Source organism: Phyllostomus discolor, chromosome 3, assembly GCF_004126475.2.
Source record: "Phyllostomus discolor isolate MPI-MPIP mPhyDis1 chromosome 3, mPhyDis1.pri.v3, whole genome shotgun sequence".
NCBI classification, from domain to species: domain Eukaryota; kingdom Metazoa; phylum Chordata; class Mammalia; order Chiroptera; family Phyllostomidae; genus Phyllostomus; species Phyllostomus discolor.
This window is the reverse complement of record NC_040905.2, coordinates 102,762,384-102,785,878: the sequence shown is the minus strand read 5'-3', so window position 1 is coordinate 102,785,878 and position 23,495 is coordinate 102,762,384. Positions and strand designations below refer to the sequence as shown.

Sequence of the window (23,495 nt, the reverse complement as noted above, 5' to 3'; positions counted from 1 at the left end):
AGGCAGTTTTTTCTGCTTAATTATATGTCATGAACATTTTTCTTTTTCAGTACTTATAGATCTTTCTAGAATTTTTTTTTAATTATAGCATTATTTTAGTGGCATGAATGTACAAATATTTATTTAACCTGATGGGCAGTAGGGGTTTTTTTTTTCCAGTTTTTTCCTTCATAAATACAGGGGTGGATAAAAGTTAGGTTTACATTTGTGAGTTCATGAAACACTGAGTTTCTTCTTGTATAATTATTAATTATTGTATAATTTTCCATACAGACAACCACTGCATATTTTTAACTACTGCCATTTTTCCTATTATGCTTTATCCTGTGTGTTCTTTGAGTACTTTGCTGTTGTGCATGGGGTTGGGTTGTTCAGAACTGAAATCTGCCTTTTGCTTGGTACTTTATACCTGTTGGAATTCCCTTAGCATTTCAAATAAAGACCCTCTAGAGTCACTTGCCTACAGCCTCGAGGACCATATTAAGGTTGCAGACCTTTAACAGTGCACTGTACTAAGGAGAAAGAAACTAGAATGCTATATTGACAGGACTCTCTGTCCATTGCTGTCTATCTCAGGTCAGCCATTTGCAACTGCGTCCACCTTTCTTCAGGCCATCTTGGTGAGGGCGTATATAAAGGCAGCAGCTGATACACCTTCTTCCAATCCTTCCATCTTTGCTTCATGGTCTGAATTCCACTGGGGAAGTGTACTTGGAGTCCCAGGTGTCTCTTGGATTTGGAAGGAAATCTCAGTCTCTACCCAAGGTTAATTGAAATACTGGTCTGGCAGAGAGAATGGTCATGTCAGCCAAATGAAGAAGCTTGGAGCGGAAGCCTCAGAAAAGTTGAGGGTAGCAGTAGGGGTGTGTGAGGGTCAGCAGAATCCCTCTCTTGGCTAACACCTCAGTTCTGTGCAGTTGGCGCTTTTTTTTTTGTCATTATCTCCCAGAATTTTCTAAAACTATTCTGTTGTGACACATAAAAGCCCTAAAGTCTTTCTAAAATAACTTATTTAATGAAATTCCATGTAATAGTTGCTTTTTTTATTTTTGCAAATGGGCTTTCATGCACTAAATCTGTTTTGAAGGTTTTATAATATGCTGAGGTCATTTCCAAGTGATGTTCCAAGTGATGATTAAAGATTTCTAATGTTTATCTGAAAAATATTTTCTTTCAGGACAATGATGTATTTATAGGAAATAATTAACATAATGCCACTTGAAAAACAAAGGGCTTGCGGAACACAGAAATCTGAGCCTCCTTTCCCTTCATTAGTTTAGTCACTTCCAGTACAGAAATTGTAATTACTTTCAAGGACTAAATTCAAAATCCTGAATGTTTCTGGCTACTTTAAGGAAAAGCTAAAGAGATAACATGTTATAAGGAATAAAAAGTGTATGGAGAACATTTATTTTACTGATTATACTAAAAAAATCTTTGGGAAATTCTTGTAACCTGCTGATATTAATTTGCATACTTAGTTTTAAGAGGTGACTGTAGGAATCTCTTTCTTTAAAAATCATACTTGTTTTTTTTTCTTTTAGAAAACTTAAGCTAATACATACAGCCATGTTATATTGCCAAATATCTAGAAATCCAAAGCTGTTAAATCTTAAATGTTGGAGAAAATAATACAAAAATATTGATACTGATTTTAGCCTCTGTTACTTTTAGAGCTAGCTTGCATTATGCCTGTATTAGGAAATTGTTTAAACCCTATGATCATGTATTCATCAGAATAATTTTGTGTGTGTGTATCAGAATGGTTGGTAGGAATACATTTTTTATTTGGAAGTTTGACGTATAATTAGAAAGTCAAGAGAAGCTAGAAATGAGGTTTAGCATGAGTGGTTTTTTTCCTTCAAAAAGTTAGGTAATAATTGCAATACTTTTTATGTTATTTCACATAATGGGGAACCAGGAATATAGTTGACAAAATAATAACACTAATTGCTAACATTTATTGACTACTTACTATGTGCCCAAAACTCTGCTGTGTACCTCACATCTAATATTTCTTTAATTCTCCCCTTAATCCTGGGAAGTAAGTACTTTTGTCACCCCATTTTTAAATAAAAATTCTGCGCTATAAAAGTTTAAGTGGCTTGACCACCAACTAGAAAATTTCAGCTGGATTTTGAACCTAACCAGGCCAACAAACAGAGGACAAAGGTTTCTTACCAACCACAGGTCTTATGTGACAAGGTCTCTCCTAAAATATAGGCTGAACATTATGGCATTTTGAATACTATATCAGCCAGGAAACAGCCATAACAGAAAATGAAGCCAATGAGCAATTACTGGATGCCCTCTTAGTTCCAACCATGATGCTCAGCACTTGATATATATTGTCTCCTTTAATTTGCACCCTGCAATGGAAATATTATTTATACCTATTTTATAAAGAGGCTTAGAGAGGTTAAATGACTTCCCTTTAGTTGAGCTTTTTGCAACTTTTGAAGTTAGGATAGTGCAGAGTAATGGATTAACATCAGTAGGAAAGTTTTTCTTATTTATTGCAAAGATTTGTTGAGTTCTGTTTAGTTCAATATTTTAAGTACTGACTAAGATGAATATACAGAAGGCAAATTTCAAATGACAAAGCTGAGAGTAGTATATATATTGGAGGATGGAACAATATTCAAAAAGATCTTCATGATTTCTTTCAGTTTTACACATAATTAATAGTGTACATTCACTTGTTCAAAGATAATAATAAAACAATACTAAAACTCACTCTCACCTCTGTCAGCAACTGCTCCATCACATCACCTCACTCACACACAATTCAGAACTGCTCTACTATTTTCTTATGTATTCATTCAGAATTTCACTTTAGCAAAAAGTGAATATATTTCTATTCTTTTTCTCTTTTTCTAATGCACTGTTTGAGTAGCAATAAATCAGATATCTTTTTGTATCAATGTTACCTGGAGAACTTTCTCATTCTTTCTTATAACAGTGTAGTATTGTGTTATAGATATATAATAATTGAAACTGTTTCATATTTTCTCAAATTTTATTTATTTTATTTTTCAGTTACAGTTGACATACAATATTATAGGCCAATATCCTTGGCCAGGAAACAAGCAGGTGTAAAACATAGTGATTATACATTTTTATAAATACTAAATGATCACCCCAATACATCTGGTACCTATCTGACACCATACATTACATTGTCATATTACTGAATATATTCTATCTGCTGTACTTTATATCCCTGTGACTGTTTTTATAACTGGTAACTTGTACTTCTTTATCCCTTCACCTTTTTCACCTGTCCCCCTAACTCCCCTTCTGTCTGACACCCGTCAGTTTCTTCCCTGTATCTGAGTTTGTTTCTGTTTTGTTTGTTGATTTATTGTTTTTTAGATTCCTCATATGTAAAATATGGTATTTGTATTTCTCTGTGTTATTTCACTTAGCATAACCCTCTAGGCCCCTCTGTGTTGTCACAAGTGGCAGGATTTCACCTGTTTTTATGGATAATATCCATTGTGTGTGTGTGTGTATATATATATCACATCCTGTTTATTCATCTATTGATGGACACTTAGGGTGCTTTCATCTCTCAGCTACTTTAAGTAATGCTGCAGTGATCATAGGGGTGAATTTATCTGTTTGAACTAGTGTTTTGGATTTCTTTGGGTAAATACCCCAAGTAGGATTGCTAGGTGATATGGTAGTTCTATTTTTAATTTTTTAAAGGCACCTCCATACTGGTTCATAGTGGCTATACCAATTTACACTCCCACCAGCAGTGCACAAGGGTTCCCTTTTCTCCACATCTTCACCAACACATGTTGTTTGTTGATTTATTGATGATAGCCATTCTGACCAGTATGAGGTGATATCTCATTGTGGTTTTAATTTGTATTTTCCTGATGATTACTGATGTTGAACATCTTTTCATATATCTATTGGCCATCTGTATGTCCTCTTTGGAGAAATGTCTGTTGAGGCTCTCAGTTCTTTTTTTAATTGGATTGTTTGTTATTTTGGTGTTAGGTTGTATGAGTTCCTTACATATTTTGGATATTAACCGCTCATCAAATGTATCATGGGCAAATATCTTCTCCGATTCAGTAGATTGTCTTATTGTTTTGTTGATGGTTTCCTTAGCTGTGCAAAACCTTCCTAGTTTGATGTAGTCCCATTTGTTTATGATTTTTTTGTTTGTTTCCATGCCTAAGGAGACATGCAAAAAATATTGCTAAGAACAGTGTCAGAGTTTACTGCCTATGTTTAGTTCTAGGAATTCTATGATCTTGAGTCTTTAATCCATTTTGAGTTTATTGTGTGTGGTATAAGAAAAGTAGTCTAATTTAGTTTTTTGTCTATATCTGTTGAGTTCCCCATCACCATTTATTGAAGAGATTATCTTTACCCCATTGTATATTCTTAAAATATTCCTTTATCATAGATTAATTGACCATATAGGGGTGGATTTATTTCTGGGTTTTCTATTCAGTTCCATTGATCTATGTGTCTGTTTTTTATGTACCATGCTGTTCTGATGACTATAGCCTTATAGTATAGTTTGATATCAGGTAGCATGGTACCTCCAGTTTTGATCTTGTTTTATAAGATTGCTTTGACTAGTTAGAGTCTTTTGTGGTTCCATATAAATTTTAGGATTATTTGTTCTAGTTCTGTGAAAAATGCCTTTGGTGTTTGGATAGAGATTGCACTGAATCTCTAAATTATTTTGAATAGTATGGCTATTTTTAATAATGTTAATTCTCTTTATTTATGAGCACAGTATAGCCTTTCATTTATTTGTATCTTTAATAACTTTCTTCAGTGTCTTATAGTTTTCTGAGTTCAGGTATTTTACATCCTTGGTTAAATTTATTCCTAGGTATTTTATTGGTTTTGATGTCATTGTGAATGAGATTTTCTTAATTTTTCTACTGGTTTGCTGTTGGTATATAAAAATGTAACTGATTTCCAAATATTAATTTTGTATCCTGCTACTTTAATGAATTCATTTATTAGGTTTAATAGTTTCTAGTTTTTTGGTGGAATCTTTAGGAATCTCTCTGTATAGTATCATGTCGTCTGCAAACTAGGAAAATTTTACGTCTTTTCAATTCAGATGCATTTTATATATTTTTCTTGTCTGATTGCTGTGTGTAGGACTTCCAATACTATGTTGAATAAAAATGGTGAAAGTGGACAACCTTGTCTTGTTCCTAATCTCCAAGAAAAAAACTTCCAATTTTTTACCTTTCAGTGTGATATTAGCTGTGGGTGTGTCATATATTGCCCTTTATTACATTGAAGTGTGTTTCCTTTAGTCCTGCTTTGCTGAGAGTTTTTATTATAAATGGATTTTGTCAAATGCATTCTCTTAATGTATTGATATAATCATATGCTATTTATCCTTCATTTTGTTTGTGTGGTGTATCATATCCATTGACTTGGAAGATATTGAACCAACCGTGCACCACAGGAATAAATCCCATTTGATCAGAGTAGGTGATCTTTTTAATGTATTGCTGAATTTAGTTTGCTAACTTTTTTTGAAGATTTTATCTGGTTTTGGTACCAAAATGAGTTTGGAGTTTTCCTCCTCTTCATTTTTCTGGAATAGTTTGAGAGGGCTAAGTATTAATTCTTCTTTGAATGTTTTGTAAAATTCACCTGTGAAGCCATCTGGTCCATGACTTCTTTGTTGAGAGTTTTTTGATTACTGACTCGATTTTGTTATCGATCTATTCAAATTTTTTGTTTCTTCCCAATTCAGTCTTAGAAGATTGTATGTTTCTAGGAATTTATGCATTTCTTCCAGGTTGTCCAGTTTTTTGACATATAATTGTTTGTAGTATTTTCTTATAATCCTTTGTGTTTCTGTGGTGTCAGTTGTCACTTTTTTTTTCATTTCCGTCTTTATTTGAGTCCACTCTGTTTGTTTTTTTTTCTATGAGTCTGGCTAAAGGTTGTTAGTTTTGTCTATCTTTTAAAAAAACTGGCTCTTGGATTCACTATTCTTTTCTATTCATTTTAAACTCTATTTTGTTTATTTTCATTCTGATCTTTACCATTTCTTTTCTTCTCACTTTTGCTTTGTTCTTCTTGTCCTTGTTTTTTCAGGTGTAGAGTTAGATATTTTATTTGAGATTTTTTTTCTTGTGTCTTGCTATACATTTCCCTCTTAGAACTGCTTTGATTGTGTCTCATAGATTTGAGGTGATTGTTTCCATTTTCATGTGCCTGAAGGTATCTTTTGACTTCTTCCTTGATCTCATTGTTAGCCTAGTTATTGTTAAGTAGTATGTTATTTAGTCTCCCCCTCTCTTTTCCAGTTTTTGTCATGTAATTGATTTCTATTTCATACCATTGTGATCTGAGAAGATGCTCGAGATGATTTCAGTCTTCTTCAATTTATTTAGGCTTGTTTTGTGGCATAGCAGGTGGTATGTCCTGGAAAATGTTCAATGTGCACTCGAAAGGAATGTATATTCTACTGCTTTTGGGTAAAATGTTCTGAAATACCAATTACCTCCATCTGATATAATGTGTCACTTAAGGCTACTGTTTTCTTGTTGATTTTCTGTCTGTATGATTTATTCATTGATGTCAGTGTGGTGTTGATATCAGTTCTTACTATTACTGTATCTTTTGATCTCTACCTTTATGTCTCTTAATATTGGCTTTATATATTTAGGTGCTCCTACATTAGGTGCTTAAATGTTTATAGGAGTTATATGCTCTTTTTGGATTGATCCATTTATCATTAAGAAATGCCTTCTTTGTCTTTTGTTGTAGCCATTGTTTTAAAGTCTTTGTCTGATGTAAGTTTTTGCTACCCTAGCCTTTTTTAGTTTGCATTTGCATAAAATATCTTTGTCTAACACTTTACATTTAGTCTGTCTTTTACTCTATCACTCTACATTTAGTCACTGTTAGTGTGACTTTTGATTTTTAGTGGGCCTCTAGGAGGCAGTGTATGCATGGTTCTTGTTTGTTTGTTTGTTTTGTATCCATTCAGCTACTCTAGGTTTTTTGATTAGAGCATTCAGTCCATTTACATTTCAAGTAATTATTGGTAGGTATGTAGTTATTTATTGCCATTTTATTCCTTTCTGATTCTTTTTGTGTGTCTTCTCTGTTTCTTTCTTAGTCTCTTGCTCTTCTTTTTTATATGTTAAAGACTCTATATAGTGTTGTATTTGGAGTCCTTTCTCTTCATATCTTGTATATTTCTTGTAGTTTTTTGTTTTGAGGTTACCTACCATGTGCTTCATATATACCAAGCTATTCTTATGGCAGCAGCCTATTTTAAGTTGATGGTGACTTAAATTAGAATACACTCTAAAGTCACTACAGTTTTTACTCCTTTTATATTTATGTTCTTCATTATTGTTTACTTTTTTTATGTGTGTTTGTATCTATCCCTTAATTTATTGATGTAATTATACATGGTCCTACTACTTTGTCTTTCAGCCTTTATATTGGGTTTATAGTTAGTTGAACAATTGCTTTCATTAAGTGTTTGCCTTTGTCAGTGAGAATTTATTCTTTCCTATATTTTCTCATTCATATTTCTGATCTTTTCTTCTTAAAGAAGTCTGTGTAACATTTGTTGTAATACTGGTTTAGTGGTAATGAACTCCTTAAGCTTTTTCTTATCTGAAAACTCTTTATCTCTCCTTCAGTTCTAAATGATATACTTGCCAGGTAGAATAATCTTGGTTATAGGTTCTTAACTTTCATCACTTTGAATATTTTATGCCTATCCTTTCTGGACTGCAAAGTTTCTGTTGAGGAATCAGCTGATAGTCTTATGGGAGCTCCCTTGTGCATAAGTAACAGCTTTTCTCTTGCTACTTATAAGATGCTACTCTCTTTGTTTCTAGCCTTTAATATTTTAATTATGATGTGACTTTGGGTTCATCTTGTTTGGGACTCTCTGCACTTCCTGGGCTTGTAGGTTTATTTCCTTCATCAGATTAGGGACAGTTTCAGTCATTATATCTTTAAATAGGTTTTCAATAGTGTGCTTTTTCCTTTCTCCTTCTGTTACCCCTCTGATGCTAATGTTAGTATGCTTGATGTTGTCCCAGAAGTTCCTTAAACTAATCTGCTGTTGACTCTGTCTAATATATTCTTTATTTCAGTTCATTGTATTCTTCATTTCTGACTAGTTCTTTTTTATGGTTTCTATCTCTTGTTCAGGTTCTGAGTTCACCTGTTCACCCTCTATGTTCCTTGAGCATCATTATATCCAGTGTTTTGAAATTTGTGTCTGGTAGATTGCTTGTCTCCCTTTCATTTAGTTGTTTTTTTGGTCATGTTTCTTTGTCTCCTTGTTTTGGCAGCCTCTCTATATTTGTTTCTCTGTATTAGGTAGATCTGCTATATCTTGCAATCTCTGCTGAGTGGCCTTGTGTTAAGTATCATGTTGGGCCCAGTGGCTCAGTCTCTCTTTTCACCTGAGCCAGGTGCTCCAGCGGTGTCCATTGTGTGGGTTGTGAGTGCTTGTGAGTGCCCTCTTATTGTAGTTGAGCCTTCACACATCACTGGGTGGGGTTGCCCCTCAGGCTGATTGACTATGAGGGCTGGTTATGACAGACAAGTTTATTTGGGGGCACATGGCTGACCCCACATAGCAAGAGCCAAGGCCATCCTTCAGGTATGTCATTTGTTGAGCTGGTCAGGTGGTGATCTGGTAGTGTGAAACTGACCTACCTTCTGGGTAGAGCTCCACTGCAGGCCAGGTTTAACCACCATTTGTGCTTGGTGTGGGAGCACCTAGTAAGAGCTATAAAATGATCTGCAGTTGGTTGCTGCTTGTGCTGGGATTGGAGACACCTGGGAGAGGCAATGCAGGGACCGGAGTCTGATTGCCACTAGTTCCAGGCTTGGGATCCTTTGGTACACACATCACAATGTGAACTTAGGCTAGCCACCACTTGTGCCTGCTTATGGCTCCTTAGTTGAAAGTGTTCAAAGCCAAGCCCAGCCACCTCTTGGGATCACCTGATTGGAGTTACAATGCAAGTTGAGACTGGTTGCTGCTTGGTGCTTCTGGGCTTAGGACTACTTACCAAGAGGTACAGGACACATTGAGGCCAGTCACTGTTTGTTTGGTGTCTGTGGACCTTGAAGAGATTTTAGGAAAGTCCATGTGTGGGCTGAGGCTGTCTGCTTGTGTGGAGGAACTGCTGGAGTCTTGTGCTGGGTTGGTGAGTTTGGGGGGACAGGGTCTCAGGGAATTACAAGGGCAAGGTAAACAGTGTTAGCTAGGTATATGAGAGAACAGATGCCGTGTCTGCTTCTTCCTGCTGACTGGGTAGCAGGAGCAATCAGGAAAAGAACAATGGTGCCTGCAAGCTCTTCAATAGAGAGAGCTGTCCTGATCCCTCCCCCTCTAGCCATCTTCCTGAAGCTAGTCAGTTTTGTTCCTCTTCATATGTCCTTGGTGCCCTTCAAGCTGCTGTCCTTATATTGGAACCCAAAGTGAGTTGAGTCTGTGAGCAAGCGGGTTTGTTTGTGAGCCCTTCAAGAGTAGTGTCTCAGTTTCCATCAGCCCTCTGTCTTACCTGTATGCAGTTCCCACTGTTTTTCACTGCCAGATGTTATGGAGACCCCCCTTCCTGGCACTGGTACCCTGGACTACTGAACCCAGTGTAGGCCTGGGACCCATGCTCCTCAGGGAGGACCTTTTCAGCCTAGATATCCCTCCTGACTCTTAATTGCCACACCCTGTGTGTGGCACCTGCCTGTTCTACATCTCCGCTCCACCTACTATTCTTAATGCGGCTTCTTTATATCCTTAGTTATAGGACTTTCATTCAGCTTGTCTTCAGGTGGTACTCAATAATCATTGTTTTATAATTTAGTTGTAATTTTGATGTGGTTATAGGAGGCAAACTCAGTTTACCTACTCTACAATCTTGACCAGAAATACCCCCTGCTTTCTTGTATATTCACATAGACCTTCACTTTAGCAAAAAGTTGAGTATGTTTATATTCTTTCTCTCTTGTTCTCATTTACTGTTTCACTTAGCAGTAATCAGCTGTCTTTCCATATAAGTATTAACCAGAGAGCTTCTTCACTCTTCCTTATAACTGAGTAGTATATTTTATATATGGACACACTGCACTTTTGTTTTCATTTCATTCATGTTGAAACACGTTTAGGTTGTTTCCAGTTTTTGGCAATTATGAATAAAGTTGCTGTAGACATATACAGACAGACTACTTTTTTTTAAAAGCATCCTTATTTAAGATAGCATTTACATACCATAGGAATCTCTCATTTAAAAGTATAAAATTCACTGATTTTTAGTTAACTTACAGGAGTTAGGCAACCATAACTACAGTAATTTTGTAACATTTTAATCATTTCAAAAAGAGACCTTGTACCTATTTACCCGTTATCCCTATTCCACCCTCAACCTCAGAAAGCTATTAATCTTTTTTCTACCTATATAGATTTGCTTTTTAGGGGTGAAAGTGGGAAATTTCATATAAATGAAATCATACAATGTAGTTGTTGGTATCTTGGTTCCTTTCACTTAGCGTGTTTTTAGTTTTGTCCATGTATAAGAATTTCCTTTTATTGCTGAATAATATTTTATTGGGATAGATCACATTTTGTTAACCATTCACTAGTTAATAGACGTTTAAGTTTACAGTTTGGGGCTATTATGAATAATGCTGCTCTGAACATTTGTTTATAAGACTTTGTGAGGACATATGTTTTTACTCCTCTTGGATGGAAACATAGGAGTGGAATTGCTGGATCACATGGTAAAATTATGGTTAACACATTAAGAAAATACCAAACTGTTTTCTAAAGTAGGTTATTTGTTCACATTCTAACCAGCACTGTATGATGGTTCCTGTTTCTGCACATCCTTGCCAATACCTTTTATTGTCTGTTTTGTTTTTTTTATTATAGCCATTCTGGTGGGTGTAAAGTGGTATCTCATTGTGGTTTTAATTGCATTGCCCCAGTAATAAATAATATTGAGTATCACACATACACAGAAAGAAATACTCCAACTCAATAAAAACACAAATGGCCCAATTTTTTAAATGGGCATTTCTCCAAAGAAGATATATAAATGACCAATAAGTACATAAAAAGATGCTCAATATCATTAGTCATTAGGGAAATGTAAATCAAAACCACAATGAGATACTACTTCATAGCCACTAGGATAGCTACGTGTTTTTTATTTTAAAGAAGGATTTGGAGAAATTGGAACTCTTATATTTTGCTGGTAAGAATGTAAAATGATAAGCCACTGTGGACAACAGTTGGGCAGTTCTTCAGACAATGAAGCATAAAGTTACTGTGTGACCCAGTTATTTCACTTCTATGAGAATACCCAAGAGAATTGAAAACATGTTACACAAAAACTTGTACATGAATGTTCATAGCAAATTATTTATAGTAGCCAAAAAGCAGAAATAGTCTGAAGTTCTTTAACTGCAGAATAGATAAACAAAATGTGGTAAATCCATACAATGGAATATTATTCAGCCATAAAAATTAAGGGAATACCAATAACCTGGTACAACATGAATGAATCTTGAACTCATGTTAAGTGAAAGGAGCTACACATAAAAGGCCACATATTTTATGATTCTATTGATACAAAAATGTCTAGAATAGGAAATTTATAGATAGTCATTGCCAGGAACTGGGGGGAAAGAGAATAGGAAATGACTACTAATGTATATGGGATTTCTTTTAGATGTAAAACAAATCTGAAATTTTGTTTTTAATTCTAATTTCTGAAATTAAACAGTGATGGTTATACATTTTGTGAAAATACTAAAAATTATTTCACTGTGCATTTTTAAATGGTGAATTTTATGGCATGTGAATTACATCTTAACAACAATAAAAAACTTTTATTTACAACTGTTATAAAATTAATAAAATTTTCAAAGTTGATTGAAATTGCTGTTTTATGATATATACCAGTGTATTTAATACAGAGAAGAATTCATAAGCATTCTGAAGGACTATGATACAGTAAGAATAGATGATTTCATATTTGATGATACTAGAAACTTATTTATAGTTGTACTGTCTACTAGAGTGCTGTTATAAAACTCTGAATGTGAACTCTTATGTGTATTATTTTATTGTATTAACAGATTCCAGAAAACTTAAAAAGAAACATTTCTAATTTGAGATGTCCTTATCATCAACATAAAGCTTTAAAATGCTTTGTCATAGAAACTCTCTTATTTATCCCCCACTTTTCTAGTTTGTTGGAATACCAGCCCTCTCCAGTCCCTTTGTCTTAGGACATACTGAACGGTCATAGCTAGGAAATGACACTGAAGTCTCGTGACACATCCATTCTCACTAATCAAGTTGTGTGCTAACCAGAAGTCAGCTGTATTTATTCCTAAATCTGTTCATGCCAGTAGTTGTAGTAATCATGATAAATAGTTTGACTAAATATTATGTAAATTGGTGAAATATGAGTGTGAAAAAAATGAAATGTTTGGAAACACAAAGGCATATTACTTAATACTTTTGAATTGAATGTGGGTAAGAAACTAAAAAAATTGGGTTAAAAATTAGACAAATGTTGATACATTCTTTGCTCAAAAAGCTTTTTTTTAATAGAACAAAAAAACATTTTTGTTCTACTTTAAAGAAGTGGAAACTAGAAATTCAGACAGTCATGGTTTACACCAGAGAGCTGACCCATCTGGAAAGGGAAAGTTTTGAACCTGTATTGGAAGACTGGCAAACAAATGCACATTTATGCAGTCTAATTTAAATGAAAATGTTTTAAGAATTGTATGTATGTATGTCTTATGTATTCTTAAAACATACAGTTCTTAAAACATTTATTATATGTATCATTTTTAATGACGACTCTTTTAACTGAGATTTTCAGTTTACCCATGAACTACGTGGCATGCTTGCCTCAGATAAGAGGTTTCTCCTCTGGTAATTAGAAACCAAAGAACTGGATTACAAGTTAGGGGACTCATGGTCCCAGCTTTGCTGCCAAACTAGTCACGGTACTTTAGACAAGTAAATTAAAATTTTTTCATGTATTTTGTAATACTTTTGAATTTAGCAAAATGTTTTTGCTTAAATTCTAGTGATTCCTAATATCAAGAAGAGTGGAGTGCTAGAAAACAGATTTTCCTCTTTTTAGTATCCCTTTCTCCTTTCTCTCTTTTCCTCTTCCCTTTCTTTTCCCATCCTCCTTCCCTTCTTGCCTTACAGTACTGGGAAACAGGAATACAGTATAGTTTTCATCTGTTAAATAAAGCATTTATTAATGTTGCCCTGGCTGGTGTGGCTCAGTGGATTGAGTGCTGGCCTGAGAATCCAAAGTTCACTGGTTGGTTTCCCAGTCAGGGCACATGCCTAGGAATGCAGGCCAGTCTCCAGTTGGGGCATGTGAGAGGCAACCGATCTATTGATATATCTCTTGCACATCAATGTTTCTCTGCCTCTCTTTCTCCCTCCCTTCCGCTGTCTAAAATAAATAAAATCTTAAAAAAAAAGAATTTGTTTATTTGTAACACTTTAACTTGATATAAAAAAACATGCCCTTTTATACTCAGTAAATCTACAGGTGTAGATTTCATTTTCTTCTGTTTTTGGAGTGTCAGTTACATTTTGTGTTTGCTAAAATGGAACAATAAGAGAAGAGGCTTTCCTTCATCTGTCACAAAGCAAGCATATTCTACTAGCTCCTAGTAGAACTAGGAGCTCTACATAGCATTTAATGTTATGTTATAATTGCCTAATTGACAAGGTCTTTACCTCCAGAAGATACGGGGATGGAGAAGTATGATTAAGTTGTCATTGGAATCCCAGTGCCTAATGCTCTGCCAGGGGTGTTCAACTTGTGGCCTGCAGGCAGCTTGCGGCCCAGGATGCCTAGGAATGCGGCCCAACACAAAATCATAAACTTACTTAAAACTTTTTTTTGCTCACCAGTTTTCATTACTGTTTGTGTGTCTAACGTGTGGCCCAAGACAATTCTTCTTCCAGTGTGGCCCAGAGATGCCCAAAGTTTGGTGCCCTAGCAGAGACACCCCTCCTAGGCCTTCAGTATGAATATTAAAGAATTATATAAATGAATATGTTCACAACTTCACCTCCATTTTTCTCATGACTCCTCCCCAAATATCTGTCTCTACCAATTATTTGTTCCAACTTATTTGTATTTTGGCACATAAATGTTATGTAATTGTGACAGAATATGGGCTCTAAAGTTAAGAATCCTGGCTCTGATACTAGTTTCTCAAATTTGTTTAATTTTTCTAAGCCTTAGTTTTCTCATCTGTAAAATGAGAATAATACCTACCCACAGTGTGGTCATTAGGATACAGTTAAGGAATGCATAAACTAGGCTTAGTGACAAACTGAGTAGAAATGCAGTAACTATTCTTCCCTTTTCTTCTTTTCATTTGTCATTTCCATTTTTTAAATTAGGAAATTGGGTCCATGAGAAGTTAAGTGACTTGCCAAAAATTAAATCTCCATCTCTGCAGTCACACCCTTTTTTAGAGCTCACTCCAGGAGCCTGTAGATTCTCAAAGTTTACTTTCACCTTCCCTCCCACTCATTCTAGCCTTCCCAACTGCCCCAATCTAAACACCTCAGCCACCCTCAGTTCATTATTTTCCTTTACCTCTCAAACGAGCCAGTCACCAAGTCTTGACATTTTGCCTCTTAAATATTAATTTGAATTTATTCTTTTTTTTTGCAGTTCCACTATCTTAACTTAGTCCCTCACCATTACAGCATGAAGTTTTATCATTTGCCTACCTCTGCCAGAATTATCATTCTATGATACCAATCTGATCATATCATTGTTATTAGAGTCCACATTCCTTCACAATTGTGCTTTAATTTATACCAGTCTTATCTTCTGACCCCCCATGTCATGCTCTTTTTACACTGGTCCTGCACTGGGTGATAACTGCTCATGCCACTATACTTGGATGAGAAAAACTTCTGTGCCTGCAACTACAAAACTCGTGTTCAACACTGGCTACATGTTAGAATCACTCTGTCCAAGACCAATTGTATCCAAATCTCTGCAGATACTCTCCCTTGGCCCCCACCTATCAAGGATTTTTTCCCCTCAAATGATTATCATATTGTAAGGAAGGTTGAGAAGCACTTATACTAAACCTTGGTTCTAAGATATCTTTTATATAAAATATTCTGTTATTCAATGAACTTATATATATAGTCTTTTGAAATATAAGAACATTCAAGTAATCAAACCAGCAATTAAATCAAAAAAAATATAGGGGTACAAAAACACTTTGCATGGTAAGAGTTACGGAAAAGTAGTATGTAATGAAATAATATTTATATATTGTAGAAACATTTAATTTTAGAACTCTGATTTTTCTGGTTCCATCCCGTTTGTTAAAAATGAATATTGGACAGATTGGATAAATTGTTTATCTCTGCAATTCTTCTTTTCCCCAGTTTTAAAACTGGGAGGTGAATGCTATTTATTCAAAAATGTAAACAGATTCGATCCTGAATTCTTGATGCCCTTAAGAAATTTTATTTAGAAGACAGTACAGAAATATTATGTTTTAATCCTCACCCAAGGATATATTTTATTGATGAGAGAGAGAGACAGAGAGACAGAGAGAAGCATTTATGTGAGGGAGAAACATCACTTGGTTGCCTCCTGTAAGTGCTCTGACTGGGGATCAATCCTGCAAACTAGGTATGCACCCTGGCTGAGAATCAAACCCCACAACCTTTTGGTGTACAGGATGATGCTCCAACCAGTTGAGCCACCCAGTCAGGGCAGCAATATACTATTAAGAAAATGTTTTTTTATATACAGTTGACAAGAGTTTGTTCTTATCTTAAATTTTGAACTCTAACATTAGGTGTTTAACAAATGTCAGCAGGAGCTTTGGAAGGAGAAAAAATAACATAGAATAGCACAGGGTTGACCCCAGTGGTTTGCCCAACCCAATGACACAAAGTCTTGTTTCTCCAAAGTGCATTTAATACGGAATTTTCAACTTGTTTGATCATAGGACTTAATTGTGAATATTTGTCTAATGTGGGGGATTACTTTGTGTGTGTGGAAAATTTTGTCTTTGAAGTTTTTAATGCAAGTTTTATGTTTTTTTAATTTAGAAATTTATTTTTACTGGCTATTAGGCAGGTATTTTTCTATCTGTAATTAGGGGAGCTTTAAAGGCCAGAGAGAAGAGTTTTGTTGTTGCTAAAACATTTTTTTTAGTATGTTTGGATCTCCTACCTGTCTGCATTTGGCTGATCGTATATTAAGCTTCTGTAGTTTGATATTGATCTACATTCTTTGAATTCCTTTATTATTTAGCATTTTTAATATAATGGTGATTATGAATCACTTTACTAATATTTCATGTAAATTAGTCATTATGAGCAAAAAAATGCAGTGGAAAGAGATTTGCCTTGGGACTTCATTTGACTCAAATCAAATGTTAGCACTGATTTTGGGACTGTCTTAGCCTGTTAATAGCCTAATATCTTTTTAAATATAAGGTCATTATTGGTGTCACCTTGATTCCATTCAGAAAAAAAAAACCATGAGTGAATCAATAGATAAACAAATAAAGTGTGATACCTATTGTTTTCTTTCCATATTATATATTTTGTCTCTAAGCATAGTATCTGGCAGTGAAGGGTTTTGTGTTTGGTGAGCAGAAGCCATATCCCAGGGTGATCTTACCAGTGCTGTGCTGCACTTTGACCTGTTGCGGGATAATGTTTGGTTGGTTTCATTTTGAAATGAAGTTATGTTACTGGGATAGGTAAGATGTTACATTGATATTATTTTGTCAGTTATAGACAAATTAATATTGTATCACAGTTTGTTTAGTTAACACTAATTGCCTTACTTTAATAACTAAATTATGATCCAATAAGAATTCTGTTCTAATGCCATTTTTAAAAATATCTCAAATAGAGTCTGTTGGACAGAGTGTTTCTTTATGTTTGATGTTGGATTTCAAAAGAAAAAGCAGTTAAGATATTAAGTGATAGTTTGCAAATTTGGTAGTAGAATTTCTGAATACACTAACACTTATTCATTTCCTTTTGCTACATTTTATAAAGATTTTTTTAGCTTATAATTTTCTTAATTTGAAGAGATGTGTGGGAGTTTAAGGTGAGCATAATGCCAAGGAATAATAGGTTGGGAAAAATTATTCAATATGAAGAATAGATACTGTTGCATGGAAATACTTTACAATGCTGTGCGTAAGAAGGGCCTAGTTAAAGAACAAGTATGAATGACCCACAGCCATGGACAACAGGGTGAGGACTGACTCTGGGAGTGGCAGGTGGGCAGGGCAGGGAGAGCAACAGAGGAAAATTGGGACAATTCTAATAGAACAACAATTTTAAAAAAAGCTTCATTGGAACATAAAATAAAAATAAAATAAAATAAATCTTTAAAATTGTTAGCACTAATGTCAGAGTTTGTACATCTTGCCATTATAGGGCATTATGGTACTTATAGCTTAGAATTATTTTGCTGTGAATGTATTTTATTTTAAATGAATAAATAATTTGAAAAGAAAATTCTTAGTTGTGAAAAAATTCAGGAAGTCATATTTTAATATTCCTTAGCAAAATAAGCCATTTTACACACATATTCATTTACCTAGCACGTATTTTTGATATGCTAGCTTTCCTGGGCTTTTAGTTTGCATGGCCTGTCTTTTCTATCCATGCACTTACACCCTGTTGGTATCTTCATGTTTAAAGTCTGTCACTCATTGTAATATATTGTTAGGCCTTTAAAATGCATTCCGTCAACCTATGTAATAGTGCTTAATTCATTAATATTTAATATAATTATTGATAAGGTTGGATTTAGGCCTACTATTTTACTGTGTTTGTTGTTTTGCCTATCTTTTGTTTCTCTAGTCTTTCTCTTTAGGTTAATTTAGTATTTTTAGAATTTCTTTTAATTCCCCTATTGGCTTTTTAGCTAAAAACATTTGTATATTTTTAATGGTTGCTCTAGGAATTATAGTATACAGCCTTCTCAGTCTACTTCAAATTAAAATTATACAACTTTTTAATGTAATGTATAGAAATATAAGAATGTTGTTATACTATCAACCCTCCACCATCCTTTGTTATAACTGCCATATATACTGTATCTATATATATATTATAAACCCCATAACAGTGTTATAATTTTTTACTTTGGACTATAATGTTAAAGAAATGCAGAGGAAAAACTAGTCTTTGGTATTTATCTACATGTTTACTGTTTCTGATGCTTTTCATTGCTAAAATCCAAGTTTCTATCTGATAACACTGCACTTTAGCCTAAGAAATTCTTGCATTTCTTGTACTATGTGTCTGCTGGTGACAATTTTGCCTTCACCATTAAAGGGTATTTTTGTTGGATATGGAATTCTGGATGCACAGTTATAAGAAACTGTATTCAGTAAGGTTCCCTCTCAAGAGTATTGTTTTACTTTAACAGGCAGTTAACTTTGCTGAATTCACTTTTGCAAACTCCATCTTTCCTGTGGTGAACACCAGCTGACATCTCATTTCCGTTCTTTTTGCCTTAGTTGGGCTGTTGGGAGTCTGCCCTGCGTGTACATAATTTAGGGGTCAGCCAGAGGCTTGGGCCGAGTTTATTTACAGAATTTAGGGGCTCCTTCTTTGTGGATCTCTTCTTTCTGGAAACTAAATATACAGTCAAGAAATCGATTCATGTATACATGGTCAGTTGACTTGTAACAAAGGTGCAAAGACAATTTAGTGAAGAAAAGATTTTAACCTTTTCAACAAATGGTGCTGAGACAATCACATATCTTTATTTAAAAAAAAACACCCCAAAAGCATAAGCTTTGATTCAGATCTCATAGCGTATATAAAAATTAACTCAAAGTGGATCATAGACTTAAATGTAAAACAAAACTATAAAATATCTAAAACATAAGAGATAATCTTTGTGACCTTGGGTTAATCAAAGTTTTCTTAGCTACAACACTAAAAACATCCATAAAAGAAAAAATTAATAAATTGGACTTAAAACTTATCTGTTCTTTACAAAACACTAGGAAGAGCATAGAATGATAAGCCCCTCCCTGACTTGGAGAAAATATTTGCAAACTACATATCTGATAAAGGATTTTTGTCCCGGATATGTAAAGAAATCTTTAAACAATGATAAAAAAATAAACTGCCTAATTTTAAAAAATGAAAATATTTGATCAGATATTTAACCAAAGATACACAGATAGCGCATAAGCACATTACAAGATGCTCAACAACATTAGGGAAATGCAAATTAAAACCACAATGAAATACCACTACACTCCCATTAAAATAAATAAGGTAAAGAAGATTGATTAGATCAAGTGTTAGTTAGAAAGTAGAACAAGTAGAACTCTCATTCACTACAGGTAAGAGTGCAAAATGGCATAACCACTTAGGAAAACAGTAAGCCAGTCTCATTAAAATTTGAACATAAAGCTGCCATATGATCCAGCCATTTCATTTCTAGGTATTTACCCAAGAGAAGTGACAGCATATATCCATGTAAATACTTGTATAAGAATATATAGAGAATCTTTATTTCTAATAGACAAAGACTGTAAACAACTCAAATGTCCACCAGTAGACAACTCCATAAAACAAACTGTGATATGAAATGCTACTAAGCAGGCAACAGTTCTATTAAATGTTTTGCCACTGTGTAATATGGACTACCATCTTTCTAGTTTTCAGTAATGGTTTTCTCACTGCCCACTACTCAGCCCCTAAGCTGTTTCTCTGACTCTTCTGATCCTGATTTTTCTGTCAGTCAGGTTAGTTTATAGCAATTCAGGTAGATTTTCAAGCCAGATTGCTTGTTTATTTTCATCAGTATTAGTTTTGCCATTTTAGGGTGCATTAAAGTCTTTAAGTAATGACACCAATAGTTATAACTTTTCTTGATACTATACAAAAATGGTACAAAATACTTTCAGCTTTTATTTATACAGTTTTTAGATGGGAAATATTCCTGTGTGTTGTACAAAGAACCTGAGGTCTAGAGAGGTGAATTGTCACACAACAATGAACCTGAACTAGAACCAAAAGATCCCATTTTAATACTTTTGTATAAATTGAGAAAAATAAATGTACCACATACTTACACATTTTTTATTTTGACAGACCCTTCAACAGACCACATTTAAGAGTTGTCTCGGACTCCCTCTTGCCAGTGGCTGGAGCACAATGGATCACACAGGGACACTAGACACCGAGGATGAATTGGGACCTTTAGCCCATCTCGCTCCAAGTCCTCAAAGTGAAGCCGTTGCTCACGAATTCCAGGAACTTTCCTTGCAGTCCAGTCAGTACTTGCCCCCTCTGAATGAAAGGAAGAATGGTGAGTTCTTCAGCACGTGCAGTAGGGATTTCGATTTAAAGACTTATCTCTTTGTGAGCCTAATTTATTTCTCTTTGGTAGTTTGTTTTTGTTTTTGTTTTTTTGCCAGTTGCATTTGACAGTCTGCCACAGAAGAGAGAACCTCATAGAGGTACTGGCTAGTTTTGAGTAACAGGCAGAATTTCACTTTCCATCCCATTCTTCCATTATTTCTCCTGCATCTTTGGTAGCAACATTATCTTTGGAAATAAGTTTTAGATTCAGTCATTTGAATACAAGCAGAAGATGTCATGCTAGAATGGTGTTGGAAAGTCACATCCTGTGCTGATTCTCAGGAAAACAGATTGTGGATTTAAATAGATTATCCTCCCAATTTCCCCACCTCCAATGTGTTGCAACTTAATTTCAGAATTGGCAAAATTTGCACTATCTTAACGATCACTAAGAAAGCGAGAGTGTTTTATTTGATTATTTTTTATATTAATGGGTATTGGAAATGGCCATATTTTCCACCTTTGGCTGATTTATCCTTGTATACAAAATGAATAGTTTCTATTTATTTGCTATCTGTTCAGGAAATGTTCATTGATCACTGGAGTTTTTAAAAAAACACATACTGCCAATTCTTAATGGAAGTGAATAGAGAGAGATGATATACACTTATTCTTAATACTTAAAATATAAAAACTAAGAAACATAAAATATTAAAATTTACAAACACACTAACTCTGCATATGAAAAGTACACAGTGAAGAATTTCAACCAGATTTACTATGCTTTCCTCAGTTCTGATGAGTCTTATATTCACAAATTTATATTTTTTTAAATGCCAGAAGAAATAAAACTGTTTCTTTGTAGAACACTTCCATATGTACTATGTTATTGCTTATTTTTCTGGGTTCTATTTCCCAATTCTTTTCAGTATTTGCCTTTCTTATTCAGGAAAATGGATAAAAGGTGTATGCTACTATTCTTAGTTCTTTAGTACATGTCTTTGGAGTATAACTGTTCCCCCCTCAAATAAGATATCTCATACGTGTGTCTTATATTTGGTGTTAGGCACAACGCTTGTGCAGTTCAATTGGTATACAGCAGCATTTTGGCTAAGATTCTGTCAAAGCCTTCATGAGGCTGTGGTTGACAGGTGATGGCCTTAGAACCTTCTATCAGTTAGAGGCCAAGCTTTATCTTAGTGGCTGAGAGAGAATAACCACACTTCATGAAACATGGCTAAATGTGATCAAATCTACACAGTACACTTGGATCAGTATGATAATGTTCAAATTTTTATCTGCCAAAAGAGAGTTGAGCAGATATAAAATTGCCCTAATATACAATTGCTCAAGAAAATGGTCATATGAGGGATGACCCCCCAAAAACTGAAATTATCTTCTGGAGGACAGGCCTCCTGTAGTACAGGCTTCCCCTGCTAGGTGCGTGTTCTAGGAACCCATCAGTAATAGTATACCAGCTGGTGTTGTTGTGAGATGCTGTGTTGGCTTCAGTGAATTTTTTTGAAGACTCTTTCAGTGTATTTGCCCATTTCATGATGAGTGAATTACTAGTGCACCTGCCCACATTGTGCTGAGTGTTCAGCAGCTTTTGACCCAAAATGGCATAACCGCTGTGGCCCCCACCATTCACTTCATCTCGCCTTGAGCCACTTTTTTTGGTTTACCTAATGAAAAAAATCCTCAAAGGGAAACGTTTTGCTGATGTGGAAGAGGGGAAACAAAAAATTACAAGAAGCACTAAAAGGCATCAAAATTGACAAGTTCAAAACTCTTTTGAGCAGTGAAAAAAATGTCTCAATAGATATATTGCATCAAATGGAGGATACTTTGAAGGTGACTAAAGTTTAAACATGTAAGAATAAATACACTTTTTTTATAAATAAAATCCATTTTTGGTGGAGTCCCTCCCTTTTGTGTAGTAGAGGAGAGAAGTGAAGTGTGTAAATAAGTTTCTGCTCTGTGGGGATCTACTCAATCCAGCTTACCACATTCTTTTGCAAGAATGTTCTCTTGAATATGTATGCCTAAATATAAGGAAAGCTCAAATATAACGTAGTCTCCCCTTATAAACTTTTAGAAAGGTAGATGAAATCGTAAAAGTTTTAATTTATTAATTTAGGTACATGTATATAATTTAAGTCACCTTTTATGAAGGAGTGCAATAATATAGAAGGATTGCTTTAACAACTCATATTTCATAAAATCATCTTGCTCAAACTTTGTCCATGAGTCTTTGTAGTGTTTTTATCATCAGTAGAATCCCTTTGCATTATGTATCTAGCATGGAAATCCAGGTGCATCTTCATTTCTGTCTCTTTTGTTTGAGTTACAGCAGTTTTTGAACACATGTATGATCTAACACTGAAGATTTTATGTATAAACCACAAGGACCATTCACAAAACAGTGGGCTGGGTTTGTTTGTTGTTGTTGTTTTTGTATGTGTCTTATAGTTGTATATTCATAATCTTGAGTTATATATTCATAATCTATAGTTGTATATTCATAATTCACAGTTACTCATGTTTGATCTCTGGTAGATTATATTGTTTTATGTAGTTTCTGTTTCTGAATTTAATCCTTTTTTGAGTAATAACATTGTATATTCACACAGTTTAAAATTAAAGTGTACAAATGGGTACACAGTGAAAAGTAGGTCACCCTCCCAGTCTTGTCCCTTAACTACTCAGTTACTTCCCCAGAATTACCAACTGTTAACTTGCGTCCTTCCTGAGAGAATAGTATTTGATGACTTTCTAAAAGCAGTTTTGAAAGCTTTGTAACAACATCCAACACTTTAAATTTTAAGGTTATACCCTAGAAATAATAAATGTGTTGATTTTTTCCTCCCAGGTTTTTTTTTCTGATTTTATTAAGGTATATCTGTAAATGTCCTAAAACCAGCTTTGAATGAAGTAAATTTTAAAAAATATTTACATTAAGTTTATTGGGGTGACACTGGTTAATAAAATTACATAGGTTTCAGTGTACAATTCTGTAATACATGACCTGTACATTGCGTTGTGTGTTTACCACCAAAAGTTAAATGTCCTTCCGTCACCATATATTTGACCCCCTTTTCTCTTTACCACCTCTTCCTCA

The 23,495-nt window shown here is 34.4% G+C and overlaps 1 protein-coding gene across 4 annotated transcripts in view; it reads left to right on the top strand.

The window, feature by feature from the left end:
- MRTFB (myocardin related transcription factor B) overlaps nucleotides 1-23,495 on the top strand; it is a 202,685-nt gene that overhangs the window by 45,235 nt on the left and 133,955 nt on the right. For all 4 annotated transcript variants that reach the window (XM_028529974.2, XM_036020917.1, XM_036020918.1 and 1 more), the window contains one exon: nucleotides 20,165-20,381. In XM_028529974.2, the coding sequence (XP_028385775.1) occupies nucleotides 20,228-20,381 (154 nt within the window). In that variant the 5' untranslated portion in view covers nucleotides 20,165-20,227. The remainder of the gene's footprint in view (nucleotides 1-20,164; nucleotides 20,382-23,495) is intronic.